The 24,187-nt window shown below is 29.0% G+C and overlaps 1 protein-coding gene across 4 annotated transcripts in view; it reads right to left on the bottom strand.

Moving 5' to 3' along the window:
- LOC106688434 (Ubiquitin-specific protease 7) overlaps window positions 1-20,106 on the bottom strand; it is a 41,533-nt gene extending 21,427 nt beyond the window's left edge. For 2 of the 4 annotated variants that reach the window (XM_014432882.3, XM_014432883.3), the window contains exons 1-11: window positions 19,262-19,559; window positions 8,047-8,157; window positions 7,789-7,967; window positions 5,872-5,968; window positions 3,139-3,257; window positions 2,920-3,063; window positions 2,659-2,844; window positions 1,965-2,045; window positions 1,789-1,879; window positions 1,523-1,715; window positions 99-252 (exon numbers count right to left, since the gene is read on the bottom strand). In XM_014432882.3, coding sequence (XP_014288368.1) covers window positions 99-252; window positions 1,523-1,715; window positions 1,789-1,879; window positions 1,965-2,045; window positions 2,659-2,844; window positions 2,920-3,063; window positions 3,139-3,257; window positions 5,872-5,968; window positions 7,789-7,967; window positions 8,047-8,157; window positions 19,262-19,334 — 1,428 coding nt within the window. In that variant the 5' untranslated portion in view covers window positions 19,335-19,559. Of the gene's footprint in view, window positions 1-98; window positions 253-1,522; window positions 1,716-1,788; window positions 1,880-1,964; window positions 2,046-2,658; window positions 2,845-2,919; window positions 3,064-3,138; window positions 3,258-5,871; window positions 5,969-7,788; window positions 7,968-8,046; window positions 8,158-16,346; window positions 16,499-19,261; window positions 19,560-19,966 lie in introns of those variants that run through there. The other 2 variants (XM_014432885.2, XM_067051137.1) reach the window with 2 other exon arrangements.
- Window positions 20,107-24,187: the final 4,081 nt, after the last annotated feature.

Genomic DNA, 24,187 nt, shown 5'->3' with positions numbered 1-24,187 from the left:
TTTTTACTTTTATTTTAATGTAATATTTTTGTAAGTAACTTGACTTGTGCATAATATTTTATTTATTATTTAATAATAATGAAATAACCTATGTTTACCTTTCCATCCCCTTTAGGATTAATGAAAACAACATAGTGACCTCCATGATTGTCTCCACTATGTACCAAAACTGCATGGAGAGTATAAATAGCAGGTGTCGATTCTGGTTGTTGTAAATATTCAGAGAGATTAATTTTTTCAGTAAATTCAAACCTAAACAGATAATATAAATTGTTAATAACAAACACTTTTATCTAATGGTAAAATAAAACCTAATCTTTTTTTTTTTTTAATGATTCTTTTTGAAATTTGGAGTATTTTCTCAAAATAATAAGACCAGTGCAATAAATTTCTAATCATCACTGGATGAGATTAAAAATTTTATTTAAACTTTATGGGTTACATTTATTATTATATTGACAATTTGCATGCTAAATAATAATGTGATCCATAAGTTCAGTTAATATGGATTAATTATTTCTGAAATATGATATTATCCAAAAGAAATAAAACAAGGTTGGTCAACTGATTGTATTCATACAACAGTTTCAAAATGAATCACATCCACAAGTAGGATATCCCTCTTTCTCTACAGAAAAATAACTTTTTTTTTATTTTCAGTATTTGTTTCTCTGTATTGTAGAGGTGTTCAGGAATATGTTATATTCCATAAATACAAAAGAAGAAATTATTCTTCCAAATTAAACATCAATTTTTTAAATAAAATTGATAAACTTTCCAGATCTGAAGTTATATAACAAGTACATAATTATCCCAAAATGATAAAAATTTAAAACTCACATTTCTATAAATGAATGACATTACTAATAATTCATAGATCATGCAATATATAATAATTAAAACGAGAGATTATGTGAATATGCCAGTAAAATTAGATCAAATAAGAGTGCTTGAGAGAAATTCAGATCTAATTACACCTATATGTGTTTGACAGAGAGTGATTTAAGGATCAAGTTAGTAGAAGGAGACTTATAAGCTAGCTTTCTTGCAATTAGAGATAGTAAGGAGAACAATTACATCAAACCTCTTCTAAATATTTTATAAACTTGTCAACTACTAATTGAAAGATATCAGAAAAATGAATTTATTTGACAAAAACAAACCTAGTAATTCCTAATGAGCTGTGTTTTTTTTAAACCAAAATTCCACCCTCCCCTCACCCCCACAGGAAAAATTTAATCAAATTATATTATTAATTATGTTTTTTATTACTGATTATTTTTTTAGTTATTTTTAATAAACCAAAAAAATTTTGATTTCCTTTTGGTGTTTTGCTTAATGTCATACACAAAAATAGTAAAAACTTGAGTTGTATCTTGAATTTATAAGCAGAATGCATAATTTACACAATTTCCACCTTAATCTAGCTTTTTTGCAACCAGATTCCTAATTGGATTGGACTAAAAGAAAAATAAATAATTAAAACATAATTTGTTGCATTATTTTATTTTTTTTTTAATACCTGTCATTGAATTTTACTGAGCAATCAGTCATAGGATCATACTGGAACCTCATTAGATGCAGATGGAGAACTGGAGGAAACTTTGAAAATATGACTCCCTTTTCAGCATCCTGTAAGCCATGCTCACCGGCATCATATTTGTTGTCACCATCCAAAACCTCAGCAGTTATGTAGTCATTAAATGACTCAGTAACTAATGAGAAAAATAATAGTTAAATTTTGTAACTTGTGGTGGAATCAATGAAAATGTATAATAAAAAACTTACTATTTTTTTTCCCCTTGATGTTGAGTTGAATATCATAAAATGTTTCAATGCGGGTAGATTTGTATTCGATATTTTTGCACTTGATAAATGACTAGAAATTTGAAAAATAAAAACATTTTTAAAAGTAAAATAAAAATATATATAAAAATAATATTATAAAATAAAATTATACTTACCACCATTTTGCCTTCAAAAAGCTTTGGTACAGTGCCTTCTACACAAGTTCTTTTCATTTTACTTTCTAATTTATCTAATAACTAAAACAAAAAACAAAATGTAAGCATAAATGAGAATAACTTAAAATAAATATTTTAAAAAACTTCCTTCTGAGCAACATTAAAAAATACTCAACTAAAATTAGCTTAGTCAACTTTGATGCAAAGCAAACAAACAATGGAAGCAAGATGGTCTGGGTGACAGTCAAATAAGGGTTCTCTAAAATAACACAAAAAACTAATCATTTTAAACACATTTGGACTCACATTACAAGTGTTTATTAGGGCTAAATAAACAAAATATAAACATTGTAAAGTATAGTAGGTCGAGATGATTAGATAAAAAAAATTATATTAAAAATATAAAAATGAACTGAGTAAATTAAAAGAATATACATATGTAAAATAGTATATTCTTTACTTCTAATTTACTCAATTTATTTTTATATAATTTTCTATACGTAATCTTATAGTTCTACCATGCTTTACAATGTTTTTATACCCATTAATTAGCTCTGCAATTTGAATCGAAATGTAGGGATCTAGTCTAATCTGCTATTTTTGAGTACTCTTATTTGACTGGCGCCTGGACCATCTTTCTTCAATTATATAAGGTCATCTAATACTCTTCCAAAACAAATAAATAATAACTCACAACTCTAAGAAATTCTTGAACATCATGCTGCATAAATGAATCAAGTGTTTCCCAACCAAAAGATTTTGTCAGTTTCTTTGTACCAACAGGCTTATCACTAAATTGGAGTTCATGGAAAACTCTTTGCAAAGCTAAGGCAACGCTCTTACTAGAATCATCACTTTCTGTTGGCATTTTATAAACAGCCTATAGAACATAAAAAAGGTTAATACATTGAAAATAATAGAAACAAATTAAAGAGTTATTTACATTAGATATTACCTTTCGAAGTTCATTTGTAAAGTAAAGAGTTTGTAGAAGAGAATTCATATAACATGTAGCACCTTGATTTTTTAAACCTACATAACCTGTATGTTTTTTTGAGTCCCAGCTAACGCCATGAGGTGCATCGGCAGTTACATGAACCTACAAAAATTACATTTTAATATCCTATTTCTCACTATATCAAATCAAGAAGAACTTTTGAATATAACGACTTACTTCAAGAATGATACTATCATCTTTAATATATCCTTTTTCTGGATCTAAAACTTCATTCCAAGCCATAAAGTGGCTAAAACCCCAATCATTTTCCTTGCTGTAGAATAAATGTTGGATTTCTAAAAATACAAATATTTATAATGTAAATGGTTACATTTAAATTTTAAATTAAAATTCATATTATTTAGAGAAGCAAACATGACAAATTACTTTGAAGGCAATAACATTAAAACAAGATAAAATACCACTATGTAAAATGGCAAAGTACAAATTAAACATGAAATATGATATAAGAATGGGGAAGAACCATATGAACAAACTCCACATAGTTAATTAACAAAAAAAAGTTGCTCAAACAGTACAAAACTTGCTTTTATAAGATGATATGAAATTAAATTAAATGTTATCTTATAATCATACCCTGATTAACAATAATCTTAGATTTCGAATCTTGTTTTAGATTTAGCCTTGCAAAGTGGGCGAACTGTTGGTCCATAATAAATAATTTTGTACAATTTGAGCAATATTTTGAACTGCCATACAGACCATCTTCCTTCATTAATTAAACACTGATAACAATCTTCTAATATAAAATATTCTCTGTTAATATTTGTAATTACACAAGACTTTCTTGAAAAAAAATTCTAATATTGCAATTCAAAAATAAGTAATAAAAGACTTTTTTTGTCAAATTAAATTGTTAATAGTTGTAATTTTATTATAATTACAAAGTTACTGTCACCTCTTTTTTGGCTTGTTTTCTTACCCTTTCATACCTAATTGTCTATAAAGTAGTTGATGCTATTATATTTATTGAAAACAGTAAGGCAATAATTGCTAAAGAAAGCAGACTTTCCATTAAACATTGCTCTAGATCAGTGGTTAACAGTTTTTTTTTTTTTTTTCATGGCGGAACCCTTTTGATACTAATAGGAAAATGGTGGAACCCCTATGGTAGAAGTAGGTAAATTGCAGAACACCTACATTATCATTTGATACAAGTAGAGTGTCTATTACCATATTTTCAGGAAAAACTAAGAAAGTCTAGGATACCTACAAAAAACCTGTGGCAAATTGAAGATAATCTGGGATGGTAAGGTTCAAAACAGCGTGATGTTGACGTGGAATGACTCATTCCTAAATAATTTTGCAGAACAGTGGTTATGAATAGTATGTAATTTCTTATGCTTAGTTGATATGTAATTTCTTTGCATAAGAAATTACATCAAATGCAATTATATTTAGATACATAAATGAAACAAATTAGAATTTTATTCTGCCTTAAGCCACCTCATTAATTTAGGAATGTATTAGATAACAAATGAATATATCAACCATTTCTCGAAATGTTCTTGAATCGTTAAAAATGACTGCTTAAGAAAACAAACTACCTAAATTAATTTAAATTTAGGTCAAGAACAACTGTCTCTCTCATGAATAGGGGTTACTACTGTTCTTTCAATGTTTATAACATCCAACCTATTCACAACATTTGGCTTGTTTGTTTACCCCAGTTTCATCCAAAATCACTTGTCAAGGATGAAATTTCTAGGGGCATTACGTACACATTGTGTAATTTCAATTTTATGAAATATATAAAATTAGAAATCATTTCCATTTAATACAATACAATTTATTCTTCCCTAAAAAGAGCCTTAGGGATTAAAGCTTAAAGCAAGTAACAATTAGTGTCATAATTTAGTTCTCCAAAGAACAAATGAACTGATTTTCAGTTTCCATAATATATTACAACATACTATCCATAATATATTGCAAACACCTGATTTTATAAATGAGGATAACATTCTATTTGCTGTGTGTTTATATTTAAGAATAGCATCCTATTTCGGTAACACTAAATATGACTCAATAAATAAGATGGCAGAATCTCAAATCATGACACTTTGAAAACTTGCCAACTGCTTCTGTATCAACTATTTTCAAACATGTTTTGATAAAATGTTTTTTAATACACAAAATGGCCCTAAATGTTGTCAAAACGATAACAATATATTTAAAAATAGAGAAATTCATGGGAATGAAAAGCTGTTAAAAAAAATTAGTGGTATAAAAAAACAAAAAATACAACTCCAGGAATCTCAGCTAATATTCTTCAGTAGGAAATTTATATGGACAGTAACAAGACTTGGTCTAAACAAATATTATCTATACAAAACAAATGTATATACTGATTCCTGCTCTATTTTATACGAAGGAATAATAATGCTAAGAAAAATTCATAGAACCAATTTTATAAAACATGTTGAGAAAATAAACGTCCATTAACTTATTACGACTTAACACTTGTAAAAGAAAGGTAGTGCGACTGGGCAAGGACAATAGTAGAAGGATTGCTATTGCTTTGTCAAAACAAATGCAATTTATTGTGAAGATGATTGGATAACCTTCCGAAGAAGCAATGGTGAAGGAAAAGATGAACAATAATTTGTTGAGTTAAGATAAAAATCAACTTAACCTATATATTACTTTTCAAAAGTAAAATTCTGAGAACTTTCAAAATTATTATTTCAAAAAACCACATATTTATAAACCATGTAAGCATTGACATTTTTTTGAAAATTTAAAGAAATCAATTTTGATCAGAATGTACTGACCTTTTGTATATATAACTTTAATTATACAGCTGAACAATGTTCTTAATTTAATTAAATGAGTAATGTAATTAGTCATTAAGAAATACTTAATATTATTCCTAAATATATGTATACATACTTCTACAAAATGGCTCCCCTCCTTCTCTTTGAGACAGAAGTCGCAGTTCCGCAGAAGCATGACAGCTCCATGTAGTACTTTCGGATTCTCCATTACACTAAAACAAAAAGTAAAACCAAAATAGTACATAAATCTTTTATAAAAGACATTAGCTAGAATTTTTTCATTATCTAAGTACTACTTTTTAAGAATGCTTTAAAGAATAGAACTGACATCTCATCATTAGTCATTAAAAACTACATTAAAAATTTTGACAAAATAAAATATTATTTATTAATAATGAGATAAACATTGTTCAAATTAATCAAGGGCCAGAAGATGAAATGTCGTAGAAGTAGAATGCAGAAATACATTTTTTAAACTGAAAAGACAGTTATTAAATTATTTGAAATTTCATGATTTCTTTACGTTGGGTCATTTTCTAGAAACAAAAACTTGAAAACCATGGTATCTGAAATGACTTATAACAATTTTTATTATATATTTATTATATTTGATTAAACAATAGCAACCTAAGTTTAATTCAAATACTTTTTTTATGGCATTTCTCTACTTTAATTTGATTACACAAGCTTAGTGGATTTTATCAATTATTGCAACCACATGGGTCAAAATAATACAACAATCAATGTTTTCTACAGAACTTAATACACATCAACAGTAACGCACCAAATATCTTAACAGCTAAAGATGAAGTAAGAACATCTGCTATTTGATATCTTGAAAACACCATTCAAAAGCTAAGAATGGTTTTATTAGGTTATTTTATTTAAATGATAGATATACAACTTTTTCATTCAGGTATCCTATAAAAATCAAAAGTAGTATATTTCTTGGTCACACTAAGAAACTGAAACTTGAAAGCTGTTTGTAAAGCAAAATTCAAACAATCTTTAATAAGAAAATCTAAGGGCTTAGTTTGGTTACAATAGTCTTCAAAATTTACTAATCAAAAACCAAATCTTCTGTGGGATATTATTAAAGATGGTTAAAAATATTATATACTGAAATTTGTGAATGACATTGAACTAAACATATTTTCTCTAAAGCAAAAACAACACTGTTGATCTAGAGCCTAAAATCTAAACTATTAACCCCCTAGAAAGATTTAAATATCAAATTCATTATTAATATGAATCATTGGTTGATCATCCAATCAGGAAAATAAGAATATTTAAGTTGATAATCATGATCAAAATATTGAAATATTGTTTCTAAATCTCCACAATACATTCACATTTACATTTACAAGTACTAGTAGCAGTAAGGGAACAAATTTGTACACCAAATCCACATGAGGAAGAATGCTAAGCTAATGGAATGTTCAGATTAGAAATCTCCATTTTCATTGACATTGCATTTATAATACAATATATACTTTTTATCTTACAACACTGTCATTATTCTGTTATAAGATCAGTCCACAACATACTTTATTATGGTAAAAAATTCTAAAAAACAATAAATATTCATTATTAATAAAGAAACGTCGGCATAAAATAAATAAATATGGTTTTGTTTATTTATGTTGTTCTTTGCTGACCGCACCCCCTCGACAAACTTCTCCAATTAATAAATATTAAATATTATTTTTGTATTCTGTATGAATCACATAATTTTTCTGTTTCCCCATTGACCTCTCAGCTATAATTTTTTCATATTGATTCGATAAGAAGGTATTACTGGAGCAGTTCTGAAATCTAATTCATAAATATGTCTAGGACACTTTCATTTTACTAATATGAACATGAAAAAATAAATTAAAAACTAACCCTTAATGTTCTGATCCACTTTAGTAAAGAAATTCAAAATTTAAAAATTGATTATCAAAACGAGAGAAATAAAAATCAGGCATCCATTTAAATATGTAAGGTACTTGGTACTTGTTAACAAATACTTTAAAAAAATAAATCAAACCTGCAAAAAAAATCCAAGGCTGCGGGTCTGCTGCCTGTCTTGTGTTTGAGAGTTCCGAGGCATAACCATGATTTTCCATGGCAGATTCCGTACAATACATGGTGCTGACAATTGGGAATCCTTTAATTTACTAAAGTTGATAACTGTATGGCGGAAAGTTGCCTCAGATCTTGCATCATCTAAATTTAAAAAATAAGAAAATAAAAGAGGAAATTCAAACACAAATAAAATTGATCTCTAAATAAATTTATAGCTAACCTTCTTCCATTTCAGTATCCAGAAGAATTGGATCATGCATTTCACCATTGATTGTTCCACTCTCAGTAACATCACCGCCTCCTCCATCTACAAGGGTTTCCATCGCCTCAACTAAAAAAAAAAAATAAATAATAAAAATTGAAGCATTATAATTATCATTTGCAAATTATAAATAATTCCACTTTCTCATTCACAAGTACAATTCCAAGTTCCACTTTTATTTTTTAAATTTCTACTCCTTTTAGGGCACTTTTAATGAGTTTGGTTAGATTGTAATAAGTAAGAACATTGAGTTACATATGACTAATGACAATGATTGATATAAATATTGAATTTGCTCGAGAAAGATTCTTGGCTTATTAATATACAACTTCTACTGTAAGTACAACTGGAGATAAGTATCCTTAAAAAGTTAGTAGTAATCCACAGAAAATAGGTAGCAGAAAACGCAAAGCAAATCTGAACAAAGGTGGAAGCTTAAAGAAGACAAAATACCCATCAATAAATTGCTCTCCTCGTGCTAATGACAGCCAAACATCCGAAGATTAAATTGAGACATAGAAGGAAGATTTACATTAGGACTGACCTTGTGAATATGGGATTTAAAATGTATCGATGGATGAAACTACATGGCAAGAGATTTTTCATAATATTCACAGCCAAACATTCACACAGTTTGCTAAGTACTCACTCTTAATTGATAGCTGTCACCTACTTTTTTGTTTTATTGCATTTTTAATTTTGATTTAACAATTAAACTTCTTAAGATCGACGTTAAACCATATTCTAAAAAGGATACTAATACCTATTATAAATAACTTGCGACAGATAATCTTTTAAGCATGGTTAAAAAAATAAATGAAAAGAAAGGTGTGGCAAACTAGTTATTTTACAGAACGAAAACATCAATTGAAATTTTTTTTTAACTGGGTATTTAGGGAGTGTATATATTCAGTCCAATAGTTTCATTATTTCTTTTTTCAATAATTTTATGAAAGTATGTTTGGAAACTTTACAAGCAGTTTCATTCTTTTTTATGACTAGCAAGTCTTTTGTTATAATATATTTGAATGTTGAGGTGTATTTCTCTCTTTCAAGCTTTTTAATTTTTACGAACATTTCGGGGGTTTACTACTATCATTAGGTTAGGTTATCTAGTTCCTAAACATTTGCCATTTCATAACTAAAATTTTGTCAACCTTGATAGCTATACATTTATATAATCATTATGGATTACTTGTAGATGCTAATCTTATAGATTACTTGATTTTAAAATTTTAATTATAAAATAGTTGATGTTAATGATAAGGATTAGATAATCTGATGATGGGAGTAAAAAGACCCCTAAACATTAAAAAAAATTAATTAAGATGCTTTTATTAAAAAGCTCCATAGGAAGAATTTCACCTTAAGGTTTTATTACTAGGAAATCTTTTGACTTTTGGCATTTTTGAGGGATACTTGAATATATATATATTTTAAAAATTAACCAAGTAAACTCTGATTTTATTAATATGGGTAAAACATAAACAAGTCTTGACCAGCCATTTTCACAGCATGAAAGCAAGGATAATCTTTTCCAGTCATCTAAATTCGTAAAGGTTACCTAATCATCTGTTCTTACAGTCTGACCACGTATGAAGAAATAAAGGTTAGACCTTTTGTAGCTATTATTTCCTACTATCTTGGTTCTTTTCAAAACAGAGTATTAGTGTATTATATTTATTTATTAGCTGTTGTATTGCAATAACTATTGTCAAGAAATTTATAACTATTTTGGTAAGAAATAACCAGTATGTTTATTTTATTTCTGTCATTCTTTTTCTAGTTTAACTTTTTAAAGTCCACTTATTAATCTCATTTACTCCTCTAAAGTGAATGAGAAATGTTCCTCTTCTAAATTAATTTTTCGAAATCAGTCAAAAAGTTTTGAATATTAGTTTGTTAACTTTAGACTTTAGGTATATTAGGATTATAATGTTAATGATATTGTAGGCTCTTAAAAATCTGGTCCAATGCGCGCATTACACAACTTCCACTAACTACCTGACGCAAGTCCCCAATTTTATGCAAATTGGTGGGCTCATGTTGAAGTTATTGCTATTTGTAAGGAAAAAAAAAAACTAAACACCAGGAAAGGCATAAGTATAAACAAAAAAATTCTGCTTTTTCTATTGCTATAAAAATTTGTATAGTAGGATTTTTTGAGGTGGGAATAACATACTTAAATTCATTTTCATGCCAAGAATACAATAGTTTAAGAAAAGAAAATGAAGCTGTAATGCAAGTGGGAAAGATGGAGCGGTCTTGGATTTTCCCATTAGAATCAGATATATTATTATTTCATGCAATTTTTGATATTTTGTATATAGCTGATATTAAAACCATTTTATGGTACATTGACTTGGCGAGTTTAATCAAAATCAAGTCATCAATCAACAAAACACAAAAACAAAATTGGAAAAATCGATTCTATAATCGTAGTAGTACTTCCGGTCAGGTGAAATAATCAAAAACGTTACTGGCACACCTCAAGCATTTACCTTAAATAAGTAATTTCAGTTCCATACTACTTTCAATTTTGAACTGGGCTGTTCACGCACGCACAGACACACACACCCTTGGTTATTTGGCACTCAGGGTACCGCAAAATGTGTATTTCCTTGAAAACTGGCATTCGGAATTTTTCACAATTGCAATACTTTTTCTTGCTTCATAGATATATGAAAGTAAAAAAGTGTCTTGAAACTGAGCAACTAAACCCCAGCTCATTGTACTTCACATTATTATTTAGGTACGTTGTGATTCATATCTACTATAATTGAAGCGATGATGTAGAAAAGGGGCCAAGAGATATAATTTTACAAAACAATGAAATTTAAGAGTTAGAATGAAAAACTTTTAGGAAATAGTTAATAGAATAATATACGCAGCATTGTTATAATTTCTTTTTCTAATGACAATTGTTTATTTATTATTTTAGTAAATTAGTAACTCATGGAGATAATAGGATTTACCCCTTCTCTTTTCAAGGCAAAACCTCAATTATTGTTGAACAAAACCTTTTCAGAATTGTGACACCATATAAAAATTAGATGTCTTTTTCATGAAAGTACTTATGGTAATAATTTAAGGGCAAAAGAAAGTACTATTGTACAAAACACGCACCAGCAGTGAGAACTTCAAAACTCACTTATACTGATTACAACTACTGACACCAGCTCCTGTTTCCTAGAAGAATATAGACCTTATTATTTATTATAAGATTTTTATTCTTTCTTTTTCCTCATAAATTATTAATTCCTGATGTTTCTTCAGAGAGGTGATCTAAAAGTTCCACACAATTTTTTTCTGACTATATTAATTAAAATTTAGCCATAAACTGTTGTATTATAAGGACAGTAATCCGATTCCATAAATTGCTACCTGTTATTACTTGGTAACTTCAGTTATTAATTGAAATATGAATACATATATATTTGTATGATAAATGTAACATACAAATATATAACATTTATGTAATATAATTTACATAATCTATCTATGCTTTTTTATGTAATTGGGCAGAAGATTAAGACAAATTTAGGTTCTAGATTATGGGAAATCTGGCCAACTAGAAGGGATGTTTACAAAATAAAGTATGGAATAGTATATGGTAAGGAACTACTGTTCTAGAGTTGTGCAAAGAGCTGATTGGTCAGGATCGGACTCAACTGTCTGGCTTATCCCTCAGTTAAGGATATTAATTTTATGGAGACTGGTTGTACCACAGGAGGATCGGTGGATGTATCAGGAGTTATATGACAAAATAATTAATAGTTTGCCACAACCAGGCCTACGCCACTCCCTTTTTTCTGTAACAATTAGATAAAATCAAATTCATTTGACACATCCTTAAAAATAAACAATTGAATAAATGAATGATAAATAAGAGACTATAGCCAAGTATCCAATAATAATGTTTACTAGAAGGGAAAAAACGTTGAATTTCAATAGTTTGAATAATATAAACCATACTGTTAGAAAAACTGGCAGTTCAATAGTATACAAAATGACAAAAGCCAGGGGCTATGTTTCAAGGGAAAGCCTTAAATATTGACTTCTACAACACTAATAAAAAAATCAATCCATAATATAGTCCAGACCAAGGTAAATCACTGTTTATTTTAGAAATATCATACTATTGCAACTCATTTCAGTTAACACATTTCTTTGACTTTCATCTAAGAAGTTTACTTAATATGTCTAAGATAGTGTGTGAGCACAGGAGTGTAAATTATTTTAAAAGGCTGACTTCTGTAATTCTAGATACTATCATCTTTAACAAATGGGCAAGTTTCAAAATTCATCAATGTTATATCCATCAGACCATCTCCAAACTCATCCAAGGAAACAATGTGGGCACCCTATTTATTCAACACTAAGATGACTGATGATCCATCATTTCCCTTGGGTGTTTCTGTTGAAGGATACATCCACATTACAGCCTCCACTTTGTTTCGAAAATCAACAACTGATCTCGTCAAGCATTTGGTCACAAATCAGAATCTTTTCAACTTAAACCTATTAAATGAAATAATGTTGTAAACAAATGGATATAATTTTGATTAATTTGTCTTTCTGTTTTTGAAAAAGAGTACTTACATAAGTAACAAAAAACATGACTGGGGGAAGTTGAGTAGGAGGAGAAATCAAAATAAAAAAGAATCCCCAATAACCTCTTTAAGAAATAATAGGGGGAGGAAGAAGAATTAAATCTTAAGTTAATTAACTAAATAATATAGTAGATAGAAAATAAACATGACTTTATTTATTTCACTTAAAAAATCATATATGCTTGCATATTGATCTCCCAAGCTTAATTTCATTAAACACACTGAGTGTTGATATCAAAGCATATTCAACTTTTCAATGGGCTACTGTTAGGCATATGTCGAAGCATGTTCAAAATTTCACTTTCGCATTTAAATAGGAATTAGGTATCTAGCTTCAAAATAGTGTGTTAAATGACCAACATACTTGGTGAGACCTTTTATATACACTGGATACCATCCACCGAGAGCAGAATATTCAAATTAAACAATAAATGAGAAAACACTTCATAATATGTTCAGATAAAAGTAAAAGGAAACTAACCGTAAGTGAAGAAATTCAGTATCAGAAAATTGTTTGCAACAGTACCAAGCAACTTAACAGCAGTCTACCAATCCACAGGTTGTCGGATCGAATCCCGGTCCCACCCGGCCTTTTTTCAAGCACAAAATAATGCAATCCTTACAGACAACCTCCCCCCAGGCATTTGTGAGGCCTGTTAGCCAATGGGTGACACTCACAAAAAATGGGCGTGGGATTGACGAACCCACCCTGCGAAAAAAAACACGTCAAGAAGCGCGCGATGCATTTCCTAATACTAGGAATATTACATCCTAATATTAGGAAATAAATCGCGCGAGGACTTAGGCCTCTATGGTCTGTTGCCCATAGAATAATAATAATAATGTATGCTAAAAAAGTGAAAATATTTATAGGAAGTTTAAAAGATAAAATTTTAAAGAAATTAATGGATAATATCTTTCTTTGTATTTAAATAAAATGGTATTGCATATGATGGTGTAATTGTCACTGACATACTACAATACAAATCTGATCAATAAAAGTCCATGTATTCTATAAAAACATTAAAATGTCTCAGAACTGCTTACAAATCACTATATCACTGAAATACTGTTCCAATGGTCAAAAAACTCAAGAATATGTACTAGCCTTTAATTGAAGTCTCAGATGTAACAATTAAAACAATATATTATTAATACAATATAAATGTACAATACTATAACAAAATTAAACCTAAAACAAAATGTTTTTACAATAAATTTTAATAAACATAAAATTCAAATGACAATTTGCTTATTTATAAAGAATTTTGTTGGTTTCCTAAACAAAAGTTAACAATTATTTTTTGTTCCCTTTTGACTGCACCCTGACCATCTCCTTCATATTTTGAATAATATAGTCAATCATTTGTGTGTATATATATACACTAATAATTTTATTGCAATGATGTTGCATTGCTATAAATCGTTCTCAGCGCTAGATATAAATCATTGAACTTGATTTTGATCTTTTTCTTTTGTAGAAATTTCCCACTCAGTAGGGATTCTTTCTTTGTCAGAGAATATCTAATTGAGATCCTTTGATTTTTGCACCTTATTGTCGGTTCTGTAAATCATAACTACTTCCTTTTAGTTTTATTTTGTTTCTACAATATTGATTTGTTTTTTGTGACTTCTTATTCCTTATTTTCTTCAGATGTTTCTCATATATTATTCTATGCTGTTTGCACTTCTATAGTTATAAAAGAAACCTATTTTAAACCAGTTTTTGTGATTTAATCAAAGAAATTAAGATTTGTAACTGATGGTAAAATATAATTATTAGTATTACTGTCATATACATTTATAATACTACAAAAGTTTATTTTTATCACTTTGTAACTGAATTAAGTATTAGGGATCGGACAATAAATTATGCCTATTAAAATAATCACATTGTTTGAATGATCTAAAGTAAATATCTAAATAGTATTCTATATTAAGTTTTAACAGTATTCATCTTCCTCTACACTTTTAAGAAATTGGTTCACTACATATTTTCAGAAATAATTGCGACTACCCTAATATTGAAGTCCTATCCCCATGTGAATAAATAAATATGCAAAAGCCTCAGTAATTTTTTTTTTTTTTATTGAATGTTCCTTAACTATCCTATTAAAATACTAGTTAAAAAAAAAAATTCTTTTTGAGTGAAATGCTAATAAAAAGATAGGACTCGTTAGAATAATATAAAAACTAAAGATGACAGTTACCAAAACAAAAATTATAGTAAAAGAAAAAAGAATTTCATTGCAATTATCATAAGGTTGAGTAGAAACATCAAAAATCTTTGTTTTCATGATTAATAATTGTTTGAGGATAGAAAATGTAAAAGAAAAAAAATACTGTAAGAATCTAATTGGATGGGTTAAATGTCAAATTTTGATTGGATGATTCGAAATGGAATGACCAGTTGTTGAATATGATCCAAAAAGTTTAGACAACCATGAAAAACAAAATTTTTTTAGTACTGTATAAGAATGAATCAATAAATCCGAATTGTAAGACATTACAGGACATAACTGGATCTGTGATTAAAGCCATCAAAACAGTTTTTGGCCAGCCAATTATCCAAGGAAATACAAAATTCATTTAAGCATCATCTTCCCATTTTGGCATAAGAGGAAATGATACAACATACCTACCTGCCCCCATTTAATTTGAGTTGATTCAACATCTGAGTACTGCTATTAATGACTCTTAGGAGAACAGGTAATCTTTCTTTAATATAAAAATAGCTTTTATATGATCACCGTGTAATATTTTATTTTACATATTATTTTAATGAGTAGTACAATTAAATGAACAATTGTATAATTTTTAAAATGGGGGTTGGTCTGCCATTAGGCAGACAGAAGTACCCCCCTAGTAATCAAATAAAAATAAATCACAAGCCTATTGAACTTCTTAATATGTAAGATGACAGGACATAAATAGGACGATTAAACCAATATTCATAACTTTCGGAAAAATTCATAAAATATCGCCGATCTATGATGAAGTTATGTAATAATAAAGAAAATATTTACTAGATTAAAAATGTAGCTATTAATTAAAAAATTAATTCCCAGAAACCTATTAAGATATACTAAATTATCTAGTAGGAATTACCCTTTTTCATTACCAATTTTAATTTAAATAAATGTCTATAAGAAATTATTTTCCAAAAACCACAGCAGAAGGGTGCATTAATCTGTAACCCTTTCAGAATATGATCAGGTTAAGTGCATTATTTATATCTAAGATCTTAATTGCATTCCACTGAGTATAATTTTCATTAATTGTATGTGAAAAACTACATTGCAGGTAAAATATAAAAACATTAATACTTAAAAAAAAATATTAATGGGTTATTATTGAGTCCTTGTGTATGCTATTTTAATATTTGGTTAAATGGAGTATATATCACAAATATAGTTCGATGATAACAATAAATCATGCAGCAGTAAAACATGTGAATTCAGTTTTATTCTTAGCAATGCATAATGGGGAATCACATATTTATTTTTAGAGGAAAAAGGGGAAATCACATATTCATTTTTGAATTGCTTTGGTTGCATTGCAGAATCATATTTTCCAAAATAATACCCAAACTTCAGTTATAGCACAATTTGCAAGTGTCTTATGCAATGGAGTAAATCATCTAACCTTAGAGGTTCACAGGACTGTATGCATCGGCCTCTGTAGAAAATTCACTATAGGTTGAATTTCACTAGTTGTCATCATAACAATTCAGTAATACATTATTTTTGTCGAGCAATTTTTGAGCATACCCCAAAACAAATAAACTGTTTCACCCTGGTAAATTGATGAGCCTACGCTTGAAACAGTATTATGATCCTGTAAAATAAAATTATTATTCATTTTATTAAAGGTTTGTGAAATTGCATACAACTGGTATCAATTAACGCAATGGGTCATAATTTTTTTAAGGAATGGGCAATATTGTCAGCAAATGGTTCAAAATTTTACTACGTGAAGGATATTTTTCACCAAGCAAATAAAATACAACAATAAATTTAACTAAAAATACTATTGTATGTTTAAAAAATTCAAAATTGAGGACTTGTTAACATTAATATTTAGAAAACAAAAAAGATAATCTATATACAAAACATTATATTTGATTACTTTCAATAATTCTATTTCATTGCTAATAATAAAAGCAATATTAGATGATTATTTTCTTCATCAATAATGGGGTACTAACACAAATGGACAATAACTTAAGTTGTCGGTAACTTTTATAAATTCTACAATTTACTTATGAGTAAATTTTAGTTTACACCCTTTAAGAACATCAATTTCTGTAAATTAATTTAGAATATACATATGTACTAATGCATATTGGTATACTGCATAATCAAAATAAGCAACTGTAGCGATATAAGATGATTAAAGCAATTAGATTTCTGTTAACTAAAACAGAAAAAAAAACAATCATAAACCTTAGAATAATTAACTTAAGACTAATATTTCTTTTATGCGCCACACAACTTGGAGATAATGCAAAAAGTAAGATACATGAAAGATTCTCAGAGTTTAATCTAATACTATTTTAAAAAATAATAAATAATAACAAATCAAGCAAATAGAGACCTAATTAACTACAGGAGCAATGTAAATTTCAGTCAACAAACTAAAAATATATGGGTCCCTTAGTTCTATAATTTTCAAATTACATTATATATTTTGGAAAAAATACATATTAACATGTTTAAGGTTAAAAAAAAAAAATGCCTTGGGATATGGAAAATTATTGAAAAGAAACAAGTCAGAAATTGACAATGCTTTAATTGTTCAATGATGATTAACCAATTAAAAGCATATGTCAATTCAAACAATGATTTTTTTGATCCGTTTTACAAATATTCAAAAAGTTTTTAAATAGAGATTGTTCCCATAAATTGTCTGATTGTTCAGAAAAAAACAAAATAAAATGTAATCTCACTAATTAAATATAAAATTACTAAGGTGGATTCTTACTTAGCAAGTAATAGTTGACTGAAATAATAATACTATGAAAACATGTTAATGTATTCACCAGCAGCTGATTTTTATTATTAAAATTTTTAAGGTAACTCATCTTGAATCCCAATATAGATTCTGGACACATTAGATCAATAAATAATAATATTGATGAAACTTAAAATAATAGTTAATGTAAATCTGATCTTTAATAATATTCTTATTACCATATAAGTTATAAAAATTCTAAAACAAATGCAATGGGAGAAACTCTTAAATAAGATCTTACAGGTTTAATTAAAACTTAGAACAGAAAAAAAAAATTTAAAAACAACAGTCATAATTGTTCTTAGGTTTGGTTAAGAAAAGGTTTACAGATAAATGTAAAAAAAGTAACATATTTTATTTATGATACTTTCTTATATCTTATCTGCATACATTTATTAATCATTCTTAAATTGCATGATATTTAAGACCATTGAAAAAAATTAGCAAGAAAACGTTAAACAATTATAAATTAACCGGAGTAAAAACTTGAACTAACTATTAAAACCTACAAACATGATAAAGTTTAACAAATATATTGATAATAGTTTAGCCAAGGAATTAAAATTGAAAATCAAAACTTATACCTCATAAAATTGATTATACCCAAGTTGGAATACATTTAGTCATACTTCTTTAGCATAATAAAAAAACCTCAGATGTGTAGTAACATGAGAAATGATGGGCAGCTTAACATATTAATAACTGAAAAATATAGTTCACAAAGCAAAACAGATTTAGGTGGATAGATATAGGAATGTGTCTTCTACTGGTTAACCTATACAGACTAACTTACTATATGATGACAAAATAAACAGCAATTAGGTCAAACAACACGGTACTATTTCATTTAATACAACTTAGGTAAAAATTATTGATGAATAAAATACAATTTTCAGCAAATAATCTAAATAGTGTAGGTCATTGAACCAAAATCTCAGAATAGATTTTCCTGACAAACTTAATGAAGCACAGAAAATAAGATTAAAATCTGCAATTCAAAAATAAATAAATAACTAAGATGTACTTAAATCATAACTGCAGGAAGATGTCAAGTTCTGGATGGAAGTAAATGAGCTTAGCTGCCAGCAAACTAACCATGATGGACATAAAATCAGTAGCATGTCACTAAATAATACATTAAAGACAAAACTTATCAGTAATTGCAATATTTCTAAATCTTATTAATAGACCTCATTTGAAACATGTTAATACATAACTATGGTAATGATTTTTTTTATATAAATTATTATCACTAATAAATTTACTATAACAATATTTATTACCAAGAACAGTGGTGTGCTAATTCGTACTAAATACAAATTCTTGTCAATTTTAATGAAGACCCTGATGAACAAGGAACATTGAGAGGTTTAATTCAATATACTTAATCTCATAATGGCTGTATATTCTTCACAATTAAATAAACTAAGTAAACCTTCCAAACAATGAAACGCCACATAAGTTAATAAATAATGTGCGCATGTTTCAGTAACTCTAAATAAAATGTTTTTTTTTTTACTTTACTTTGCTTAATACAATCAACTGACCTTCTTGTGTGTCCATATCTTCCATTCCATCTTCTTTCATTAAATGTACAGTTTGAAATCTGATGTGATTCATATTTCCAATGGGTACCGGCTGATATTCAAGTTTTGATTTCTTTAAAGTCACACGTTCAGTTGAAAGGTAGTTTTTACCCGACACGGTATGTTTGACGGGTTTACTTGAATTGCGCCCAATGTCTGCAGATTTCTTCACCCCCTGTTGCCAGGGGAAACAACGCAACCATATATATCAAAATTAATATATATATCTACGGACTGTCAATTCGTAAGATCATGAATTTCCGAAGTATCTGCCTACCCTCGAAAATAAACAAAATGGCTTCCAGATATGTTTTGATGATGCGCACAATTTAATGCGCAAGCTTGCTATGGAGATATTCGTTTAGAAATAAAGTATGATTTATTACACTATACAAGTATTTTTGGTTAAAGCGTAATAATATTATATTGATATTAAAGGCAATGACCCAGCTGAAGTATTTAATTTGCAAAATGAAGAATAATTGAAGTTCAGTGCTGCCTGGATATAAATTCACAACCTACGGTTAAATGGACGACTTTCATTAATACAGCATGTTTCCTATGAATTTGCAATGTTCTTATAAGTGCCTGTTTCGTTTGAATGTGGAACTAGTTATTTGAATTATGATGACCTGGTCATGGCGGGTATAAATCGAGGAAACTTACCATTGTTGGAAAGATATATGATGACATTCCTCAGCCATTGTGCCCTCTACTTTGCCAGTCATTTCAAAATGATATAAAAATGTTTAGAAATTATAAATTTTTAATGTCATTGAATAGGAATACGTGTAGTATGAAATCATATGTTTTGCGGTGTAATTTTAACCACGTATTCATGTGCATAAACTATTATAATTTCCATGACCGTTTTTAAAAGATCAATTTTACGCCGTAATTCCTCTTAAGGAGTTTGATTTTTGTTTTCATGTATTATAATATAATCTTAGTAGCATTCTTGGTTTAAAATAGATATTAAAATAGAAAGAAATGGGACTGATTCCTCGAACAGCCATTAGTAATAGTAAATATCAATACATGTTTTTATCGCCCATGCTCTGTGATTCTATAAAAACATTTAAATCAGAAACTATTGTACTAATATATTTGAAACAGTCGTAATAAAAAAAAAATTAAAAGTATCTGTGTCCAACCCACTTTGAGTATATCACCTATGCTAATTAATATGAGCTTCTTTATTATTAATATTAATTTATTTTACAACTTATGTTAGCAATCGAAAAGATTTTATTTTTAATTTATGAAGTGCATGTTACACTCAAATAAATTATTTTCACTACATTTAAAGAGAAGCTTATTTTATGAAGAAGTGTATTAATTCTTTATTTTGCATTTGTTGTTGATTATAATAACAAATAATGACACACATCGGTACAGTCATGATGTTTCAAGATAATCCTCTTAGTGGAATAAATATAATAACAGAAAGATGTTATAGTTGAAACATAGTACCTATTCATTTTTTTAATCTGTTATGCATACCATAATATTAAATATTAATTACTCGAGTTCAAAATTTAGTTGAAAGGATTATTTTGGTATCTCTTTAAGATTTATTTTTTTAAAAGGTATATGTTTTTCACAAGCGCTTTCAATTACAGAATCTTGAAAACTATTTAGTTTGGACAGTAACATTCAAAATTCCAAATCAAATGATTTAAAGTAAATACCGAGAAAATAATTTATTATTTAAGCTCTCATCTTAAGTTTTTTCAATCATGTTTCCTGTTTGAATTAATGAGCATTTTTTCTTTTTTTTAATGGATTAGGAAAGAGAGGATCACATTGATACTAACATTGGTAAAATAATGATTAAAAAATAAAAATATATCGCTGCCTGACTTGAATAGTGGCATATCTGATTAAAAAAGATCGATTATATTATAAATATAACGTATTACAAAAATAATACCATAGTGAGATACAGAAAGACTGAGATAGCTTTCTCCTGGGATCCTCTTACTTCTGTAGGTCTCCCTCTAACGATTGTCAAAAAATAATTCCAATCCACAGAATACGTTAAATATAAAATTAAAAAGAAATACTGTTTCTTGACAGATATGCCAGCATTAAAGGAAAGCAGCGATACATTTTTGTTCATATGATCACATGCCTTCATAAAAAAGAGGTTCGACCCAGTCTAGCGGTATCACTCTGTTGCTAACTTAAATGTTTATTGTGATGAGAAGATAGTTGACCATGGATAATTTATATGAGAAGGTGGTTTGGGTTGCGTTCAGTGAAGAACACAATTAAGTAAAAGTGTTCTTCACTGACCGTACCCCCAGCCATCTTTTCCTCATATTTTAATGTTTATTGTTTTATTCCCACATTCTACTACTCCATGTGTCCTGCATATATGGAGGAACTAGAGCTTTTCTTGAGGCCTCTTCACGCAAAAATACGTGATTGTTGTCCTAAAATCATTATGAGAGAAAGTCTTCTTGTTTCTTGGGTTCTGTTTTCTTTGAAAGGGCCTTAATCAGGACAAGTCGTCTTTTAGCTGCTGATGCGCGAAACTAGGTTCCTTTCTAGACGGTAATCTCTGTTAAATTCTTTCTGTAGACGAAGAGATTGAGCGCTTCGGTCATGCTTACCGCTATATCCTCTCGTAAAGTCGAGCGCATTCCTAGTAAGACTGTAGGGAGAGTGTCCAGCTATCGCTATTTATATGGGTCATTAATACCGCCTTCATATTTCAGTGCTAATTTTCAATACAACTGACCAAAGTGGTGAAACTCGTCGAAAGACTTCAGCCTAGAGGCCCAAAAGGACTAAGTCAATATTTATAAAATGGTACTGCAGCAATTTCAGCTGTTTGTATACAACAGGGTTTGCCTTTGGCTTACATGTATCTATCGTAATGAGGAAATAAAGTTGGCCTTCCCAACGCGGTGTCAATGATGAGTTGAAAGCTTCCTGCTGCCTAAATTATCTCAAAAACTGTTTGGATGTGTCTGAGCACCTTGACTTTTTAGCACGGTATTTAGGTTTTATCCCACAGGCCCATGTCTTTGTTCATTGAGGAAATAACGATCTGCTTTAAGATTTCTTGCGCTGAGAACTTCGTTGCTTAGTCTGTGTAAATAACTAAACGTTGACGTTTGAAATCTGGTGCTACGCTTTATAAATGTGTGGACACGCTTTATAAATTTCAGATAAGATAGGAGATTTGGCACCATGAAAACCATGTAGATTAAGATTCAGCTTTCCATTCTTGTATAATTCTTAAACGCTTGTGATCGTCCTTCTGAGCGCTCTGAGGGCTTCAAGTTCGTCAGGCCTTTTGAATCCCCGTAAGGCGAGACAAGTGTGTTTGCAGCCACCCGTAGATGAACTTATGTCTGCGATAATGTTCTCTTCATCTGCCTGATAGACTATGACAGGTGTCTGATTCGGCGTGGTAATACTGTCACTATTTTTTCTAAAAAGCATATGTTAGAGGTTTATGATCTGTAATGATTGTTAAGTAAAGTATTTTAATGGTTAGTCTGAAATGTTTACCTGTGCGCTGATAAAGTTGGGATAAATTGGGACCCAAGGTATGCAAATCGAACCGCTGTAACTATTTAAGCCGTTAAACTTATATAGTAGCACATTTATATGTATATAAAAAAAATGGATTTAGTTTAAATAGAACGTATTTCAAAGAGATCACCTTGGCCTGGAGTTACTTTCTCAACTAGGGGCCCTTCTGCAGACTTTTCCAAAGCTAGTAGAGTTGTTACTAAGCACCAACTGTCTTTAAATTTTTTTATGTTGTAAAATTTGCCACTATCAAAGAAAAGCAAAAATATTTTCTAAACTGATATATTAAATTGACCATAACTTACAAACAGTAGGAGATATAAAAAAATACGGACGAAACTTGTCCTTTACCTCATACACAACCGAAAATGATTTATGGAAATTTTCCGTACAAGCGGTCTGGAAAGTGTGGTGAATATCCTTGGCATTCGCTGGTCATGTATGGTTGGCAGGAAAACTCTCCACCACATCCGATCCAGCTGTTGATTCATCTCCTGTCAAGCTAACGTAACCAGTATATGCTCGGTAAAATCCCCTATTTTTATAACAATTGTAAAGAATTTCAAAGTTTATCATCCGAATAGGCTTCTTGTATGTGTTCTCTGTTGCATCACAAGCTAGATGTCGATCTATCCGTCCTTTCTAGACGATTATCGCAATAACATAAAGCTACTGAAGACTAATAACGCATAATTCCTCACTTCAAAAGGAAAAATATTTTTTAAACTCTTCAGCAATTTCGAACATCCAATGGAGGTTGACGAAACAGTTCCAGAATTATTTAGAATATATTTTTTCGTTAATGCGCACATAAATGCAGATGAGTCAAATTAAAAAAAAAAAAAAGAACTCTTTTATGCCTATACCATCTATATGACCACTGGTCTAAAGATTAAAAGGCCTGAGTTTACGATTGTTAACAATCTTTAAATGTTCTCTTCCTTTCTCTAAACTGGAAAACACTTAAAATTATGTCCCAAAATTTAATAGTATGATTGAACCGTGTTTAAAGTAAATGCCCTGTAAAGTATGCACAGAATCAACTGATTCGGAGGCGATTAGCATGACCATCATCATTTTTTCAACTGTTTCCCTCCTATGTTATTAACAGAGATCATTTTGGACGATCGGAGTTACTGTGTAAAGTGTTACTGATTACTGCAACTTTTTTGTGACCCATTGGTGACCAAGAATAAGCTTGGCCTGACCTCGGAGTATTTCACTTCTCTCTGCTCTCTTATTCTCAATGATTTTCAAAATTAATTGGAGACCATTATATAACACTTAAGTTAAATTTTATGATAATTTCATCTCAACATTAAATTATAGTGGAAAAAA

Source organism: Halyomorpha halys, unplaced genomic scaffold, assembly GCF_000696795.3.
Source record: "Halyomorpha halys isolate HHAL.00 unplaced genomic scaffold, Hhal_1.1 Scaffold1128.1, whole genome shotgun sequence".
NCBI classification, from domain to species: domain Eukaryota; kingdom Metazoa; phylum Arthropoda; class Insecta; order Hemiptera; family Pentatomidae; genus Halyomorpha; species Halyomorpha halys.
The sequence above is the reverse complement of the archived record's forward strand: the minus strand, read 5'-3'. Positions and strand labels throughout refer to the sequence as shown.